At 41.4% G+C, this 18,739-nt stretch overlaps 1 protein-coding gene across 1 annotated transcript in view; it reads left to right on the plus strand.

Annotated features, from left to right (window-relative positions):
• Nucleotides 1-1,200: 1,200 nt before the first annotated feature.
• MEGF10 (multiple EGF like domains 10) overlaps nt 1,201-18,739 on the plus strand; it is a 134,904-nt gene continuing 117,365 nt past the window's right edge. Inside the window, exons 1-3 of the mRNA XM_032592755.1 lie at nt 1,201-1,334; nt 9,559-9,660; nt 11,471-11,571. Of these exons, the coding sequence (XP_032448646.1) occupies nt 1,219-1,334; nt 9,559-9,660; nt 11,471-11,571 (319 nt within the window). The 5' untranslated portion in view covers nt 1,201-1,218. The remainder of the gene's footprint in view (nt 1,335-9,558; nt 9,661-11,470; nt 11,572-18,739) is intronic.

The following is an 18,739-nucleotide window of genomic DNA, read 5'->3' on the forward strand; positions in this document are numbered from 1 at the left end:
TGGGAACCTCATACTTGACGTATCTGAAACTGAACTTCAGCTTCTTCCTTCCAAAAGGGGAGGGTGTCTGTGCCTCCCATCTTAGTGAAGAGCATGCCCTCGACCCATGGGGCTATCCCAGGGAGCGCTCTTCTCTTTCATTCCCACCTTCAGTCACCAAGTTCAATGGATTCCAAGTCCTAAAAGCCTCTCAGTTTCACTCAGTTCCCTGCAAGTTCTGTGTTATCCCCAGTGAAGTTCATGTACTTTGCAATGGTGTATAAAACCCATTGTGATATGCCTCTGTCTCTTTCTTGGCTGAATGAATTTGAGCGTCCTAAAATGTGCCTGACCATCCCTTACTTCCGGTTTTCTCTGTGTGGACCATTCTCCTTCCTCTTGGTATCTCCTTTGCCCAGCCTGTTTTGCAGATATGTTATTATTTGCTTCTCTGTTGTGTTCTTTCTTCCTCTCAATAATACCAGGATGGTTTTCTCCAACACCCACCTCTAAACAGCTTTATACCTATTTCTGTACACCTATGAAGAACCGTCCATAAGATAGCTGGTTTTGTTTCTGTTGAGCAAATGGGAAAAGTGAAGCACTACGTATAACAATTGTACATCATGATGATTAAATTATCAATGTCTCACTGGCCAAGGACTGAAACCACATCTGTATTTTATGTCCAGTTTTTGCATGGTGCCTAGGATAGAGCAGGCGTTCAGTGCACATTGAATGAATTATTGAATGAATCTCACTTTGAGCTGAGGTGCCTCTCTCTTGAGTCAATGGAGCTTCTGTTTCATCATTTATCCTCTGGGACAAATGAGGCCAGATTCCTCTGTGAGCCCTCTTCTTCCAGAAGGGAAATGTGCCTGGTGAGAGAATCTGGAAGCCTGTGTTGCTCTGTGTTGTTCGGGTAGATTCCTTTAATGTTGGCTGGCATGGATGAGAAGGGCTTTTGTTGTGGTGGCAATTAATGATGATTTGCACATTTTTGTAATTTACAAAGTGGTGTCCCCCCTGCACAGCACAAGGAATACCTCTCTCTTGGACCATGAAATCTGGTGACCTGTCTATTTAAACACATGGCTTGTTATGCCTCGTTCGGCCCTAGTGACAACTGGTACCGAATGGTTGCTGTACTGAAAAGAATTATGTTTGGGTCACTTTAATGCATCTCTAATTTGGAGTGTTTTTTTTTTTTCTTATAGGTTGTTCTTCAGTAAAAAAAAAATGGTTATTTCTTCGAACTCATGCCTGAGCTTCATTGGTTTATTGTTATGTCTCTGGAGCAGGACAGCATCCTCGCTGAATCTTGAAGACCCTAATGTGTGCAGTCACTGGGAAAGGTAATAGTTTTGAAAGTACTCTGAGAAATGATTTCGGATAAGTTATTTTTTAATGTACTATCATTAGCAGTCTGATCTATGAAATTAGAATTTGAGAAGAGACGATGAAATGACTCATTTATGTAAAAAGCAGTGGTTATATTAATAAACTAGACGGTGTTATTCACCTTGGTCTTCTGGAATATAAAGTGAAAGAAAACTTGATCTGTTGATTCCAACACAGGAGCAATTGTATGATGCAGGGAAAATATTACTAGCTCCCTCAAAATGATCTCCCAGGCATCTTCTCCTTGCTCTCGGTCTATTTGCAGTAAGCTCAGGGAGCTAGACTTATGCATGAGGAACCGATGCATGAGCAGTGAAAGACAGCATGAGATACTGTCCTGAAGTGCTGGAATGTATGGTGTAAGAAAACTGGGCTTTATGTGGCCTGAAAAGGGAGACAAGGTTTCAGGAGGAACGGGGCAAAGGCTGAGATGTTCTCAAAGACTTGAATAAGACAAGTGGATGGCAGTGATGATGTGCGGTTCTGGGAATGGAAGGGAGCTTGAAACCAGGGCTACCCAGACCGCTGAGGGCCTTGAGCAAAAGACTAGTGTTAGTACAGGACCGCAGGAGGGCGTGGTTGAATAGATTACAGCAAAGCAGACGATGTAGTGTGCAGATCAGGGCACTTTGCAGTGGGAAATACAGAGGGCGTACGACACAACAGGTCATTGTCAGAGATCCCCTAGTCCTTTTGGGAACACACAGATAGCACAGACCATCCAGTGCCATTACAGTACAGTCAAATGTCGTCTACGCCCCTCTCCTGTGCTAGTTGCATTCCTAAGAAAACATCTTTATCCAAAAGTAACATTGTACATGTCAGTTTTTCAAAGAGGAGGTGGCATCCTTCTAGTATGCCCCAGTGCTCAAGAGTAATAGGTATGTTTGATAGCTGTGTATGCCATTGCATCCACCTCTCCATCGCTTGTCCCCATTACCCCCAGTGCCATGAGTAGCACACCACAGGGTACACATTCCAGTCACCAGGTAAAAGCCAATACCACACTGTATGTCAACTAACTTGACTTTAAATAAATAAATGAAAAATAAATAAATAAATGGAAAAAAACCAAACAAACGAGCACAGGTCAGAGGCTTCCCAGCACAGCAGCTGGGGTATTGGACGGGCGCACTGGTTCCTACACACATAGTTCCATTATGAATCTTTAAGCTGTAGAGGAAATACGTGTATGTAATAAAGTTCTATGTGTTTGCGGTATTAACTGTATTACATAGAATTGAAGGGGAAGGACCTCCTATTAATTATCCTCATAATCGTTACCGCACCTCCCATAAGTATTTCACTTACGAAGTGCATAATGAACACCCATAAATGCATAAAAATGAGTCCGTGAATATAAGAAGGGGTACATTTCCCATTTAAAAAAGGGAGGGCCATTGACGGTTGAATTTGTGGGAGGATGCAAGCTTTGGAATAGAAGGAAAAAATCAAGTTCGTAAGATGCTCTGAAATAAGAATCAGTCAGAATCTTGGTCATACGTTGATTGTAGGATGTGAAGGAGGCAGGAAAGGGGGGGATTTACAGCCTGCCCGGTGAAAGAGTGGAGGTGTCATTGCACATATGAAAAAAATTAAAGGAAGAGAGTTGATTTGAGAGGGAAGAGGTGAGTGTGGTTCTGCCATGTTGTGTTCTTAAGATCGGTGTGAGAGGTGGGCCTGGCTGTGTTTCGGAGTACAGGATTGGGAGTCCCCAGCATGATGAGATCGAACAGGTGGGCTCTCTGAGGGAAAGGCTATAAAGAAAAAACAACCAAGACTTGAGTTAATCCAGCACCCTCTCATACACGCACATTTTGCCCCGATTCCTCGTTCAACGGTTTGACGAAACTTGGCAACACATAATTGCATGTTCTGTTTGCCGTTGATAATTCCCGGTGTCTAAAACACTGCCTTGCTTAGGGCACGTGCTCAAGAAATAACTGTTGCTTGAGTACCTTCTGACAAGGAATGAAAGGACTTCATATGGAAATCAGTGGGGCAATGGGGAGAGAGGAGAGACAGACAACAGGGGGCACATTGGTCTCTAAACCTAATGCAATCCCACTGTTGAAGAAGTGATTAGAGTAACCTCTAAAACACTAACTAATGGGGACGGCAAATGAGGGTGAAAGAGTAGGGAAATGATGGAGGGTTTTTTTTTTTCCCCCGACTGTATTTTTTTTTCCATGACCTGCTAGAAAAAAGGATGGACAACCGTAATCTTCTTATTGATACATTTCCCGTTTTAAGGCTAGATGATGATTCTTTGAAGAAAGGTAGAAGAAAGTGGGATTGTTTGACAAGGATGAAGGAAGGAATGTAAATTAAAATGGTCAAATGAAAGTGCGGGTGACGCCTTGTCCTGTATTTTCAAAAACACTCGGGTAGGGGCGCCTGGGTGGCTCAGTCGGTTAAGCGCCTGGCTCTATCTTGATGGCGTGGAGCCTGCTTGGGTTTTTCTCTGTTTCTCTGTCTCTCTCTCAAAAATACATAAATAAACATTAAAAAAAGTAAAATAGGGCTTGAATTGAAATGGGGAGAGGAAGATGAGTTTCAAGGACAAAATTCTTGGTAGTAGGTCCGAGCGGGGCTCGCTGTAGCTGTGCCTTATCTAAACCCCACCTGTCCCAAGTGGATTCGGCTGGAGCCTTGCTTTCCACAGTGTGCTTAATGAGCATTGCCTGTCAGAAATGCAGACCGTCAGGCCCTGCCCCAGGCCTGCCGAATCGTTTATTTTCAGACAAAAGCAGGCCTCCTTTTAATGCAGCGGTTCTCAGAAGGTGTACATGAAATGAAATTAACGAAAGTTAAATCATTTAGAATATACAGGGGGTACTTGTTGTTAAAGGCAGCCTGCGCAGCGTCCTGGGGGAGACTGATGATTCCGTGAACTTTCTGTTTCTTCTCCGCATCCCTTTCCCTGTTCTGGGAGTTGAAGTGTTTGCATCTATTAGGGTTTCCTCCCAGGAAGACACAAGTGAAGAGGAGCCCTTCTTTGTCCGTCGCCTTGGGGGTGGAGCACAGAAGTGGTACTGATTGCAGCTAGTCCTGAAGCGAGCAGAGATAAGAAATGATAATTCCTACCATGTCTGATGAAAGTAACAAGATCATTTTGGCAGATAAAATGTCACTAACCACTTTGGAATGCATCCAAGTGATGATGGCTTCCCCCCCCCCCCCCGCCCCCTGTTCTTTGACCTTACATTAAATCTTGCTGGGGTTTCTCCCCGGATGATATTTAATAGGTTAAAATTACGGTGGTGATATGTTTTCAGTGTATTTGAGAAGATTAAGCAAACAAGCAGGAGATGAAGAGTTCTGCATTGCTGTGGGGAAAGTAGCGTAGAATTGAGGTCAGATTCCATTGATACCGCAGTTTGGCGCTTATTGTCTACTTTAGAAGCTTTAGATGTTCTAATGACATCCGAGAGGTAGCATGGGACAGGGTGGTGTCTCGGGGCCGTGGTGTTAGTGCTGGCTGTAGAGTGACTCCTAGCACAGGGAGCTCCGTGCTGATCATTTGTGATAAAAACACGTTTGGGGTCACCTGGGTGGCTCAGTCGGTTAAGCGTACGACTTCGGCCAGGTCATGATCTTACTGTTCCTGGGTTTGAGTCCCGTGTCGGACTCTGTGCTGACAGCTCAGAGCCTGGAGCCTGCTTCGGATTCTGTGTCTCCCTCTCTCTCTCTCTCTGCCCCTACCCCACTGTGTCTGTCTTTCTCAAAAAAATGAATAAACATTGAAAGAAAAACACACGATTGAAGTAGACAGTCAAGAAAGTTCCTTCCCACACTGACTTTAAGAGCAGCCACTGGTATATATGCTGCTGAAGTGAGTACATAAGAGCAGCTGCTGAGGCGCCTGGGTGGCTCAGTCGTTTGAGCGTCTAACTCCTGAATTCGGCTCAGGTCACGATCCCAGGGCCGTGGGATAAATCCCCTCATTGGGCTCCACGCTGAGTATGGCACCTGCTTGGGTTTCTCTCTCTCCTTCCCTCTGCCCTTCTTCCCCACTTGCAGGTGCTCTCTTTCTCTCCCTCTCTCTCAAGAATTAAAAAAAAAAAAAAAAGAGCAGCCGCTGATGAACATGGAAGTGTGGACTGTTAGCAGAGGCGCTGATGAAGTTCAAACAGCAGCCCGGAAGCTGTGATAAAGACCCAGAGGAGGCTAGCCTGTTCAGAGACCTTTCCCCTCAGATTACGAGCACACAGCTTCCACAAAGTGGCCCCTTGAAAAGTGACAAGTTAGTTGTTCAACTAGTTGGGTGGGTATTGAGCAAATTTACGGAGTATTTGGCAGTCACAATTTGAAAATTATTTACTAGTCCATGCTTATAATATACTCGAGTTTAACAGTAATTTTCAAAAGTATGTGCATTGTATGGTTGTAATAATATAAAAACTAAAAAGCTAACTAAAACAAAAAATGAAAAACCCCTGGAGACTGTAAAAAAAATCTGCTATATGCTATTGGTGGTTACATATGAGTTACAGAATTCTCTCCTTAAAATGTTGTTTTCCAAAATTTGTAGTGTGATTGTAATGCCATTAAAAATGGGTAAGAAAAGAGAGAAAGATTGTCTAGAAAAGAGGAAGAATGTATAAAATGCAACAGAAAGGAAATTTGGTGTGAAAAGGCTTAGAGCCTTTCTCCCACAGACTTGACTAGAAGCCTGTTTCTGATCATCGTGCCAAGTAATTTGTTTTCAGTCAGTTCTGAACTGAGTTTGAGCTTCCCGATAATTTAAAAAAAAATTTTTTTAACATTTATTTATTTTTGAGAGAGAGGTACAGAGCATGAGCGGGGGAGGGGCAGAGAGAAGGAGACAGAATCTGAAGCAGCCTGCAGGCTCTGAGCAAGTTGTCAGCACAGACCCTGACGCGGGGCTCAAACCCACAAACTGTGAGATCGTGACCTGAGCTGAAGTCAGATGCTCAACCGACTGAGCCACCCAGGCTCCCCTAGCTTCCCAATAATTTTAAGAAGAGGAGTCGAGGTGGAAGAGAAAGGCTCAAAGCATCGTCAATTTTGTCTTTGGTTATTCCCCAAACTGTACATATTTCTCTGTTAAAGCCATATTGTGTTGTTTTTAGCCTTGAGAGCTAGCCTCTGCTGAGAGCTCTTAGGGGGTGGGAGCTGCAGAGAAGATGTTCAATACCTTTTCGTTGAATTGGAATCCTAAATGGTTCGATGACCCTTTCATGGAGAAGAGCTTTTGTATCTTCTAAAACCACGGAAGCATCCTGCAAGTGTGTGCTGTTGGTGAGGGGCAAGAGGCCAGAGAGCAAATTCCTCTTCTTCAGTATTTCTTCTCATTTGAAACAACCTTACAGGCTGCTAGAAATTAGTGAACATACTTCTCATGATTGCCTATGGAATCCGTGCTGCCATCCACATCAAATGGGCTGCGTTTGCCCGGGACCCATTTGTCTATGATCACTTCTGCTCTTGAAGGCATACAGACGTTTAATGTCATAACATAACCTTTGAAATTTTATGGGAATAAAGCATTAAGTGTAGTTCCAACAAACCAATGTAGTTCACTTGTATTAGTGCTGTAGGGCCTGGTAGAATATTGTTGTCACCCAACTGGCATTGATTCAGAGTGGCTTCTTTTTAACTCCTCTAGTGGAGGAAAGCAGCTGTGTTTTGTTCACAGGTAATATAAGACCGCACCTGTATGGTAGTTTCATATACAGAGGATGTTCATCTGCTTTGCTGTCCACTGAAAATGGAGTGGACAAATAATGCTACAGACCTCAAGGTTCAGTTATTTACAAGCAGCTGGAGAGGCAGGAAAAAAGTTGGCGAGGTCTTCTAATTTGCATTAACGTGAACCTCAGAGCAGTGCTGAAGTCAGAAGACATTAATAGCTTACTGTGATATTTCGTTCCAAGAAACTTTATATATTTTTTAAAACACTTATTTATTTATTTTGAGAGAGAGCATGAGTGGGGGGAGGGCAAGAGGGCAAGGGAGAGAGAGAAAATCTCAAGCAGGCTCTGTGCCGTCTGCACAGAACAGGATATGGGGCTCTAATCTCACAAAACGTGAGATCATGACCTGAGCCGAAATCAAGAGTCAGATGCTTGAGTGACTGAGCTGCCCAGGCACCCACCCTAAGAACCTTTGTATTTTAACAGAGGCCTCTTTTCCCCTAAAGGAGTAATATCACAGATGTTGGCATTTGCATACTGTGCGATCATCTGAACCTGTTCTTGCCGGTAGCCTCAGGTTGCGTATGGTAGAGAAGAAAATAGTCACCTAAAATGTACGTTAGAAATTCAGAATGCCAAGTGGAAGGGATCTTCAAGACTACCTCTGACCCCCTGGTTTTAAGATGTGGTTATCAAAACCCAGGAAAGGGGCACCTAGGTGGCTCAGTCAGTTAAACGTTTGACTTTGGTTCAGGTCATGATCTCACAGTCGGTGAGTTGGAGCCCTGCGTCGGGCTCTGTGCTGACAGCTCAGAGCCTGAAGCCTGCTTCGATTCTGTGTCTGCCTCTCTCTCTGTCCCTCCCCTGCTCATGCTCTGTCTCTGTCTGTCTCAAAGATAAATAAAAACATTAAAAAAAATAAAAACAGGAAAAGAAGGTTATTTGCTGATTGCCATCTAGTTTCTTACTGTTGATCAGGATAACCCTGTCTTCTGTTAATCCAATGATCTGTTCAGTAAGACCTGTTGCATCTGCCTAAGATTTGTAGAGGATCCCTAAATTTACCTAGAAATCAAGGTGCAATGGCCCAAAGAATGAAATACACAAAAGGGTGAATAGTTAGGTTATTTTATAGACTTCCTATTGAAGCCTAAGTATGTTATGGCTAACAGAGACTGGCTAGAGAAAGAAATCCCATTGGTGGGGAGGCCAGCACCGCATAGCTTTTCAGATGAGAAGGTTCTGCCCTATATCTAACCTGAAATATTTATTTTTGATGGAGAGAGGGTGAGCAGGGGGTGGAGCAGAGAGAGAGAGAGGGAGAGAGAGAATCCCAAGCAAGCTTGGCAATGTCAGCACAGAGCCTGATGTGGGGCTCAACCCCACAAACCGTGAGATCATGACCTGAGCTGAAGTCAAGAGTCAGATGTTTAACCGACTGAGTCACCCAGGCACCCCTAACCTGAATTCTTTATGCCAACATTTCAAACTGATTCCTTCTGTGGCTTCTCTAGTCAATACCTAGACTAGAGAAGTCTCATCTGTACCTAATAATGAAGTTGGTCCATTGATTTGCTGCAAGTGAGTCCATAATTGTGGCCTGTTTTGTTTGCTAGGGTGAATTAACGATTTTAGTGAAAATCTTTGAGACTGTTAAAGAGAAGAGGATTAACTTGTTTGGACAAGAGGATGCTTCGGGTTCTCCTATAGGCAGGAGCTCTAAGCTCTTGAGTCATGTAATAGACTGCTTTAAAATGAAGAAATATGACATTGAACATTGAATGCTTTTGTGTTTCGTGGATGTTTTCCACCTGCATTCTTAGGCTCTTAGGATGGCATGCCTTTACTTTAACAAGAAGCTGTTAGTGAAATGTATTGAAAACCCAGGCTAAGTAGCAGCAGGCTGTGGGTATGTATATTTCAGGCTAGTTGTTTCTGCTGTGTGTTTAGAACCTAGCTTAGAGACTTTGTAGTTTTTATTCAGAGGTTGTATATATTCTTCCACTGCCTGAAAAGTAGGGCAGGAACCCAAAACCAAATTAATTCAAGTTCCAACCTGAGAAGTGTGTTCTTTTTGATTTTCCAGAATCAGTACCAAAATGTACTAGTAATAATATTCACATTGTCTCTTAGCTTATTATTTGCATGCACATTTCGGTTGAAAACTTCCTTGTGTAAGTTCTGGGTTAAGCCTGGACACCTGGGATGAGGGGATGCCATTAAGTACAGAAACGTACATGGTGGTAACGTTTTCAAGTTTAGGGTTATCAGAGTTAATGGTGAGTAGTAAAGAGAATTTTTTTATGAATTTAGAACATGAATTCTTATCTTTTAAATGTATTATTAATATTGGTCCTTTTGGTGTTCTCAGTCAAATAAAAACCTGTAAACACGTGGAGATTCTCTTTTGAAAGTCAGCAAATGGAGACAATTTAGTCTATGATGTTTGTATGTACACAGTACATCATTAATGTAAGAGTAGGAACTACTGATTCCTTACCTTTCTTCTTCTTTTCAGCTACTCAGTGACTGTGCAAGAGTCATACCCGCATCCCTTCGATCAAATTTACTACACCAGCTGCACTGACATTCTGAACTGGTTTAAATGTACACGGCACAGGTAATCAAAGCTCAGGTCTATTTATGGAGTTTGGCTAACTGGGAAGTACTTTACTACAGAGACGTTACATGTATGAGAAGATGCATCTGTTCATCTAGTCAATAGTTATTGAGTGCTTGTTACTGTCCTAGCCTTGTTCCAAACCATAGGAGATACAGACATGCAAAAAAAAAAAGCCTGTCCATGCCCTTGATGAGCTTACAGGGGAAGTGTCTCCTGGTTACCATAGTTTGGTTAGCAAGAATTCATGCAGCTTTTGTGTGATGCGTAAACGGGGGAGACACTCTTAATTATGGACTTCAAGAAACTCATATTCCAGCATACGTTTCTACTTGAATATCTGACTCAATTTGGACTAATTTAAACTTGAACTCAACTTAAGCCACATTTTTTCCCCTATAAATGTGAAAACAGAGAAGAAAAACATCTTAAATATGAATGTTAATATGGAAGGGACCAGAGATGCCTTACTTTTATTGGTAAAATGCCTACCATGGTGTGAGTCATGGGTCTAATGTAACACCTGTTGATTTATACTGCACTAAATGTTATGCTCAATGTTATTTCTTCAGACAGGCTTTCCTCCACCACTCCATCTAAACAAGTATTCCCTTCCTGTCACACTCTCTTTCCTTAGTCAGGCCTTATTTTTCATCACACTATATAATCATTACTAGTCATGATATGACCGATTTATTTGTTTAATATGTATCTGCACTTAAATTCTATATGTCTGTCTTCCCCAGTAGAGTGTAAGTTCTTTGAGGGCAAGGCTTTATATTGTTTTGCTCACTCTGAGCTACTTCCCCAGTGTCTAGAGCAGTGCCTGGAATATATTAAGCACTCAGTGAGCGTGTGTTGCATAAATGAATCAGTGAATGAATGAAGCTTTAGTTAAATGTGAGAGTCCTTTGTATACTTCTATTTTTGTTTTTAATTTTTTTAACGTTTATTTCTTTTTGAGACAGAGAGAGACAGAGCATGAATGGGGGAGGGTTAGAGAGAGAGGGAGACACAGAATCTGAAACAGGCCCCGGGCTCTGAGCTGTCAGCACAGAGCCCAACACGGGGCTCGAACTCACAGACTGTGAGATCATGAACCGAGATGAAGCTGGACGCTCAACCGACTGAGCCACCCAGGCGCCCTGTATACTTCTATTTTATAGTGGGATGAGACTGTGTTGTCTCATTTTTCAAGGAATTCTCTGAATTCTTCCTTTAAAACATATGTGAATGGTAATTAGATCAGTGTCATAGCTGAAATTAATTATACTCTCTGAGCTATCTCAAGATAAGTGAAATAGGAAAGTCATAAAACTTCTGATCCCTTGAAATAAAGTATAACTTGACTTAAATGGGCAATTTTAATATATTCTTAGCAAACTGATTAAGAGTTAGCATACTATTCATCAAGACATTTATTCCATGTTTCTTCTTCTTTTAAAAGTTTTTAAAATGTTTATTTATTATTGAGAGAGAGAGAGACAGAGGGGGAGCCAGTGAGGGGCGGAGAGAGAGGGAGACAGAATCCGAAGCAGGCTCCAGGCTCCCAGCTGTCGGCACAGAGCCTAACTGTGGGCTCGAACTCACGAACTGTGAGATCATGACCTGAGCCGAGGTTGGAATCTTAACCGACTGAGTCACCGAGGTGCCCCTCCCTGTTTCTTCTTAACTGTTTTAGAATACTTTGCTCTTCATACCTTTATTATATATATATGTAATAGCCCTTTGGTATTAAAATAAAAATTCTTGATTTCTAATCAAATTGTCGGTCAAAAGAAGTAACAGTGTGATTTCTCCCTCTGTGTAGAATCAGTTATCGGACGGCCTATCGACATGGAGAGAAAACTATGTATAGGCGCAAATCTCAGTGTTGTCCTGGATTTTATGAAAGCCGGGAAATGTGTGTCCGTAAGTAAGACCTTTATCCCTTTGTGGGTCACTTATTTTTCCCGGTGCTGGTGTGCATCTGTTAATGGCAGCCAAGATGGAGGCCTGGGGAGATGGGGAAGCTTGGACTATTCCCTTTCCCTTTTGATGGCTGCTTTCCTGGTCTGTGGAGTGAGGGAAGCATTGCTCTGTTCCTCTGTGTTATAAAAAATCTCCAAATGAATGTTGCCTGAGGAGAAAACAGATGTTATAGAAGGATTATTGAAGGCTGGATGTGGCAGTGTTCATTACAGTTTTGCAATAAGTGTCTCTTTGGAAATGGGTCAAGTTGTCACTCGACTTAGGTCACAGAAGGGAAGAGAGGCATGACTTTCCCGCAGCAGCGGACTGGAGTCCCAAGTCAGCTTCTGAGAGGTGGGTGTGTTCTTTTCTGGTGCACAGAAAGATGAAGGCTTTCACAAAGTAGAAGAGTTTTCACACTAAGCACCGACACTAAGTCTGAGTCACAAAGTAGACCTTCTTCTTTGTCATTTTCTCTCTCCCTTCCCCAGCTCACCGGTTCACTCTGGAATGTCTCAAGGCAAGCTTGATATTTTATGACTTCAGAAAAATCCTAGAATATCATGTGGGATGAAGTTTGCAAACTGAGGTTTCTTACTACTGGGTTTAGGACATAGAGAAGAGATCATTAGAAAGGGTTTTATTCAAATATTTTGGCTCAACACGTAGCTAGAGGGGCCACTTTGTTTTCTGAGCTGAGTCACTGGTGTTGAGTTGCATAGAGAGACAAGGTTCTGCTCTAACTGGATGGCATTAGGATCAATTGAACACCTCTTAGCATGAGTATCTGCAGCGCTGGGTAATAGCCCTGGGTGGCCTCAGATAAGCCCTTTATACCTCTTTGAGACTCCTTTGCTCTCTAGTGGAGAGAGGAGTTAAATGGATATGTGTGTGTGCCCTCTTCTTTCCAGTGACTGGATTCTATTCTTTAAATGAACAGCAGCAGTTCCTCAACTTTGATTTAGAACCAGGGCTTTTTGTGATAATAAATGTTCACTGAAAAACTTAGAAAATAGAACGAAATAAAAGAAAAGGAGGGGTGCCTGGGTGGTTCAGTCAGTTAAGCGTCTGGTTCAGGTCATGATCTCACAGTCCGTGAGTTCGAGCCCTGCATTGGGCTCTGTGCTGATGGCTCAGAGCCTGGAGCCTGCTTCAGATTTTGTGTCTCTGTCTCTCTCTGCCCCTCCCCACTCACACTCTGTCTCTCTCTCTCTCTGTCAAAAATAAATAAACATTAAAAAAAATGAAAAAAAAAAAGAGAAGGAGACTACATTGAGAGTATGTTCCCTGGTCAGTAAATGTACTTTTGTAGCATATTGCAAATGTCATTGTGCGATTGTGTTGTAGATACTTAACCAGTTTCAGCTGTTGAATATTTGTGCCGTTTCCATGTTTTACCTATTATGACCTGCTCTAGAAGACATCATCATGGTTAAATCTGTGTTCGTACCCTTTGTTAGTAGGTAAGGATACCTTCCTAGAAGTAAAATTCCTGGGTCAGAGGTATATACCTATTTTTAAAATGTTTGGTGTCTTTCTGCTTTCTGCTGCTACTTACAGTATTTGGGAATGCTTTTTGCTTAAACTGTGTGCCAATTTTCCCTTTGCTAATTTTTTTTCTTAGTTTGCATGCCTCTGATTAATAATGTCGAATAAGAAAAATTACATGTTTATAATCAATATCTTAGCGAATAATCATGAACTGATCTCTGTGGCCCAGGCTGATGGGAGTTTTCAAAGCAAAGCCCTGAGCATGCGCCCAGGCAGAACGGGCGTGGACCCTGGCTGTCTGGGCTGGCCACTTCCCAGGGGCTTCGGGGTGACGTTATCTTGGTGCCCTTGCCGGGGCTCTAACGTACAAGAACAATCGTCAATAGAATAAGAGAGTGGTTGTGTCTCCCAGGATTCTTTTCTATCACCCAGGTCACAGAAATGTTATATAAAGTCAGGATGCTCTTGCATTAAGTTAGGTAGAGACTGGAGAGGTGTTTGGGCAGTCTTCTGTCGTACCTTCTTTCCTTGAAGGCCTTGCGCTAAGGAAGCTTGATTTTACTGGCAAGCTGGTGGGAGGAGCATGGATCCAAGCAAGGTCTGTTAGGGTTTTGGTGCTTCATGGTCCCAGCCTTCCAGAACCCAACACCTCTGTCATTTCCTGCATCGCTGCTGCCCAGCTCTGGCATCATCACACGTCGATATTATAATGATAGAAATGACTTTTCCTTTATCTCACACTAGGTGGGTCTCAAGGTGTCCTCCTGATGGCTTTAGCATTTGCCTCTAAAGTTCTTCTTTTTCTAAGCCTTCCTGCCTGACCAACTGCCCCTGGAGACTGAAACATTTTTCCCTTAGATATGTTAATATATTTGATCAGCTTACTGTCTCCTCTCAGAGGCCTGGGAGCTATTTGGTCTCTTTAAAGGTATTTTGCATCTGTCCACTCTGATGTCTTGATTTCATAGCTTTACCCCAGAGAATGGTCAAGCTTCCCTTGCTTCCTTGTTCTTGGGGATGCCTCCAGTCAGTCTTCTCTCCTCTCAACAGCTGGCTGCAGTGAGGCACCCTAGTGGATAGAGAAGGGAGAGAGAAGACAGGACTCTTGGTTCTGCTCTCCTTTTCAATTAGTTTTTGCTGTCAGGTACACAGAATAGTCATCATTGTTAACTGTTTCTAGTTACCCGACAGAATTGAAACACAAGAATTGGTTATAATTTTAGTTTAATTTTTGGTAGTAAGTTTTCCTAGAAGGCAAAGAGGATGGTTTCATGCAAATACATACCCATATTTGAAACAAGTATCCTTTAATTAGCTGGACTAGATCCTTCGGGAGAGCAAGCTCTATTTTTATTACCTCTGCTTCATCCTGCTAAAGATGATGCATTTCTTCTAGACAGGTTGTGTAGAGGCTGCTAGTCCACAGAGCACATTCTGAGTTACCAGGGTCTCAGTCCAGAAGACAGATTGTGTCATCAGGCAGGAAGAATCAAGACGGAGAACGTAGGGAATAGCATTGGAATCTGGGTGGGAAAAGGAATGTTTGGAAAATTTTCCATAAAGAAAATATTACTAGACCTGAAAATGTCCATGATTTCTTGACATCTTTCCTAACAATAATTAAACTTTTAAGTGTATTCATCTTTCAGGGTTACTATTTCTTGCCCAATGTTGTGTTTAATTACTTTTGATGTGGAGAAATTCAAATAGTAATGAAGAAAAGCACAGGGGAATGAAATGGGTTCAGTGTGTGTGTGTGTGTGTGTGTGTGTGTGTGCGCGCGCGCGCACATTTATCTGTGTATATATGTGTGTAGTATGTGTACCTGTATGTCAGTGTGTATGTGTATATATATGTTTTTTTGTTATTTATTTTTAAAAGTGTTTTTTTTTTTTTAATTTTTTTTTTCAACATTTATTTATTTTGGGGACAGAGGGAGACAGAGCATGAACGGGGGAGGGGCAGAGAGAGAGGGAGACACAGAATCGGAAACAGGCTCCAGGCTCTGAGCCATCAGCCCAGAGCCCGACGCGGGGCTCGAACTCACGGACCGCGAGATCGTGACCTGGCTGAAGTCGGACGCTTAACCGACTGCGCCACCCAGGCGCCCCTAAAAGTGTTTTTTTTAAGTATAGTTGACACACACTGTTATGTTAGTTTCTGGTGTGATTCTTGTATACTTCAGCTTCTCTATATGTCACGCTATGCTCACCACAAGTGTGGCTCCGTATAATAGCTAAAATGCAATTACAGTGTCATTGACTACATTCCCTATGCTGTGGCTTTTATTCCTGTGACTCATTCATTCCATAATGGGAAGCCTACATTTTGCACTCCCCTTCACCTTTTTTGCCCACCCTTCCACCCTCTTCCCTCTGGCCACCATCAATTTGTTCTCTGTATTTGTAAGTCTGATTTTGCTTTTCTAATTTATTCATTTGTTCTGTTTTTTAGATTCCACAGATGAGTGAATCATATGGTATTTGTCTTTCTCTGTCTGACTTATTTAGCATAGTATTCATTAGGTCCATCCATGTTGTCATAAATGACAAAATCTCACCCTTTTCTTTGTATGATACTCCAGTGTGTGTGTGTGTGTGTGTGTGTGCGTGCACATCACATCTTTATCCACTCATCTTTTTTTAATATGTCATTCTTTTTTTAAGGCTATTTATTTATTTATTTAGAGAGAGTATGTGTTAATGGGGAAGGGACAAAGAGAGAGAGAGGGAAAGGGAAAGAGAAAGAGAAGAGAATCCCAAGTAGGCCCTGTGCTGTCAGCACAGAGCCTATTGTGGGGCTCAATTCCACCAATTATGAGATCACAACCAGAGCTGAAATCAAGAGTTGGAGGATGCTCAACCAACTGAACTGCCCAGGCACCCCAAGATTTCATTCTTTTCATGGCTGAGTAATATTCCATTGTGTATATATAACACATTTTCTTTATCTATTTATCCATCAATAGACCCTAATGTTGTTTCTCTCTCAGCTATTGTAAATAATGCTGCTATATACATAGGGGTATAGATACCTTTTTGAGTTAGTGTTTCTGTTGCCTTCAGATAAATACCCATAAGTAGAATTGTTGGGTCATTTGGAAGTTTTTCTTTCTTCCTTCCTACCTTTCTTTCTTTCTTTCTTTCTTTCTTTCTTTCTTTCTTTCTTTCTTTCTTTCTTTCTTTCTTTCTTTCATGTTTATTTTTGAGAGAGAGAGACAGAGTGTCACCGGGGGAGGTGCAGAGAGAGAAGGAGACGCAGAATCTGAAACAGGCTCCAGGCTCTGAGCTAATGTGGGGCTAGAACCCACAAACCGTGAGATCATGACCTGAGCTGAAGCCGGATGCTTAACCGACTAAGCCACCCAGGTGCCCCTTGGTAGTTCTATTTTTAATTTTTTGAGGAACCTCCATGCTGTTTTTCATAGTGGCTGTACCAATTTACATGCCTACCAACAGTGCACAAGGGCTCCCTTTTCTCCACATCCTCACAACACTTGTTATTTCTTGTCTTTTTTGTAATAGACGTTTTAACAGGTGGAGATGATATCTCATTGTGATTTTGATTTGTATTTCCCCAATGAATAGTGATGATGAGCCCTTTTTCATATACCTGTTGGCCATCTATATGTCTTCTTTGGAAAAATGTCTGTTCAGATCCTCTGCCCATTTTTTTAATGGATATTTTTTCTTCCTCTTGAGTTGTGTGAATTTTTTAAAATATATTTGGGATATTAACTCCTTATCAGATATATTATCAGATATGTGATTTGCAAGTTTTTTTTTTTTATTGGTAGGTTGCTCTTCATTTTCTTGATGATTTCCTTTGAGGTGCAAAGGATCTTTAGTTGGATGGAGTCCTACTTGTTGATTTTAATTTTTGCCGCCTTTGCTTTTGGTGTCATATCCAAAAACTTATCTCTAAGATTGATGTTAAGAAGCTTATTGCCTATGTTTTCTTCTAGGAGTTTTATGCTTTCAGGTCTTACGTTCGAGTCTTTGATCCAAATTGAACTTATTTTTGTGTGTCATGAAAGACAGTTGTCCAGGTTTTTTTGCATTCTTCTGCATGTGGCTGTCCAGTGTTCCTAGTACCGTTTATTGAAGAGACTGTCTTTTCTCCATTGTATATTTGTGGCTCCTTTACCATAAATTAATTGCCCATGTATGAGTCAGTTTATTTCTGGCCTGTCTGTTCTGCTCCATTGAACCCTGTGTCTGTTTTTATGTCAATACCAAACTGCTTTGATTCCTGTAGTTTGAAATCAGGAAGTGTGATGCCTCTAGCTTTGTTCTTATTTCTCAAGATTGTTTTGGCTTTTCGGGCTCTTTTGTGATTTCACACAAATTCTAGGTTTCTTTGGTCTATTTCTGTGAACAACATCATTGTAATTTTGATAGAGATTGTAACGAATCGTAGGTGGCTTGGGGTAGTATGGACATTTTAACATTACTAATTTTTCGAATCCATTGTTTGGAATAACTGATATATTGAGTTTATAAATCTAAAAACCTAGTGTTTGATATGCTAAATTCAGCTTAGAGATGTTTTATTCATCAGTCTAACTCTAATAAACACACTGAAGGGCCTCTAACTCATGTTTTACAAATTTAAACACCGTCAAATTTTTAAAATGGAATTTATGCTTTTAAAATGGAATAAACACTATAGATTTTGATGATCTTACACATTTCCACATTAAATTCAAAATATTCACAAGGCTGAAAAATAGTTACCCTCTAAGAAAATAATTATATCATCTCATGTTTTTGCTTTACTGTAAAAAAAAAATTTGGTGGTCTCTTTTCAGTTTGCTGAAGTGTTTTTTTTTTTTTTTAAGTTGATTTATTTATTGAGAGAGGGAGAGACAGAGCATGTGTGCACAAGCGGGAGAAGGACAGAGAGCTAGGGATAGAGAGAGAATCCCAAGTGGGCTTCTTGCTAACAGTGTGGACTATGTGAGGCTCAGACTCACGAAATGTGAGATCATGATCTCAGCTGAAATCAAGAGTCAGATGTTTAACTGACGGAACCACCCAGACACCCCCAGTTTGCTGAAGTTTTTGGTTAATTAATTAGTTTGTTTCAATTGTAGTAAAAAATACGTAACATTAAATACCATCTTAATAATTTTTAAGTGTACTATTTAGTGGTGTTGAGTGTATTTACTTTGTTGTGTAACGGATCCCTAGAACTTTTTCATTTTTTAAATTGAAACTCTGTACTTTTTAAATCTTAATTCCCCCCTCTTCCTTTACTCCAGCCCTTGGCCATCACCTTTTAATTTCCACTTCCTGTTTCTGGGGTTTTGACTACTTTAGAGACTTTATATGAGTGGAATCATACAATTTTTGTCCTTTTATGACAGACTTATTTTACTTGGTACAATGTCCTCGAGTTTCATCCATGTTATAACTTTTGCTAGAAATTATTTTTTTAAGTCTACATAATATTCCTTTGTATTGTTTTTTGAAGTTTTTAAAATATCAGGGAACCTGGTTCTTTATTGTTACCTTGATGGAACATACTGAGTCCCTTGTCTATTCCAGACGTTGCCTTCTGTATCCCTGAAATCTGAGACCCATTCTGTCTTAGTCTTGTTTTTCAGGTTAGGTTCGAACTATCAACCCAGTTGGTG

The sequence above is a fragment of the Lynx canadensis genome, chromosome A1 (genome assembly GCF_007474595.2).
Source record: "Lynx canadensis isolate LIC74 chromosome A1, mLynCan4.pri.v2, whole genome shotgun sequence".
Taxonomy (NCBI): Eukaryota; Metazoa; Chordata; class Mammalia; order Carnivora; family Felidae; genus Lynx; species Lynx canadensis.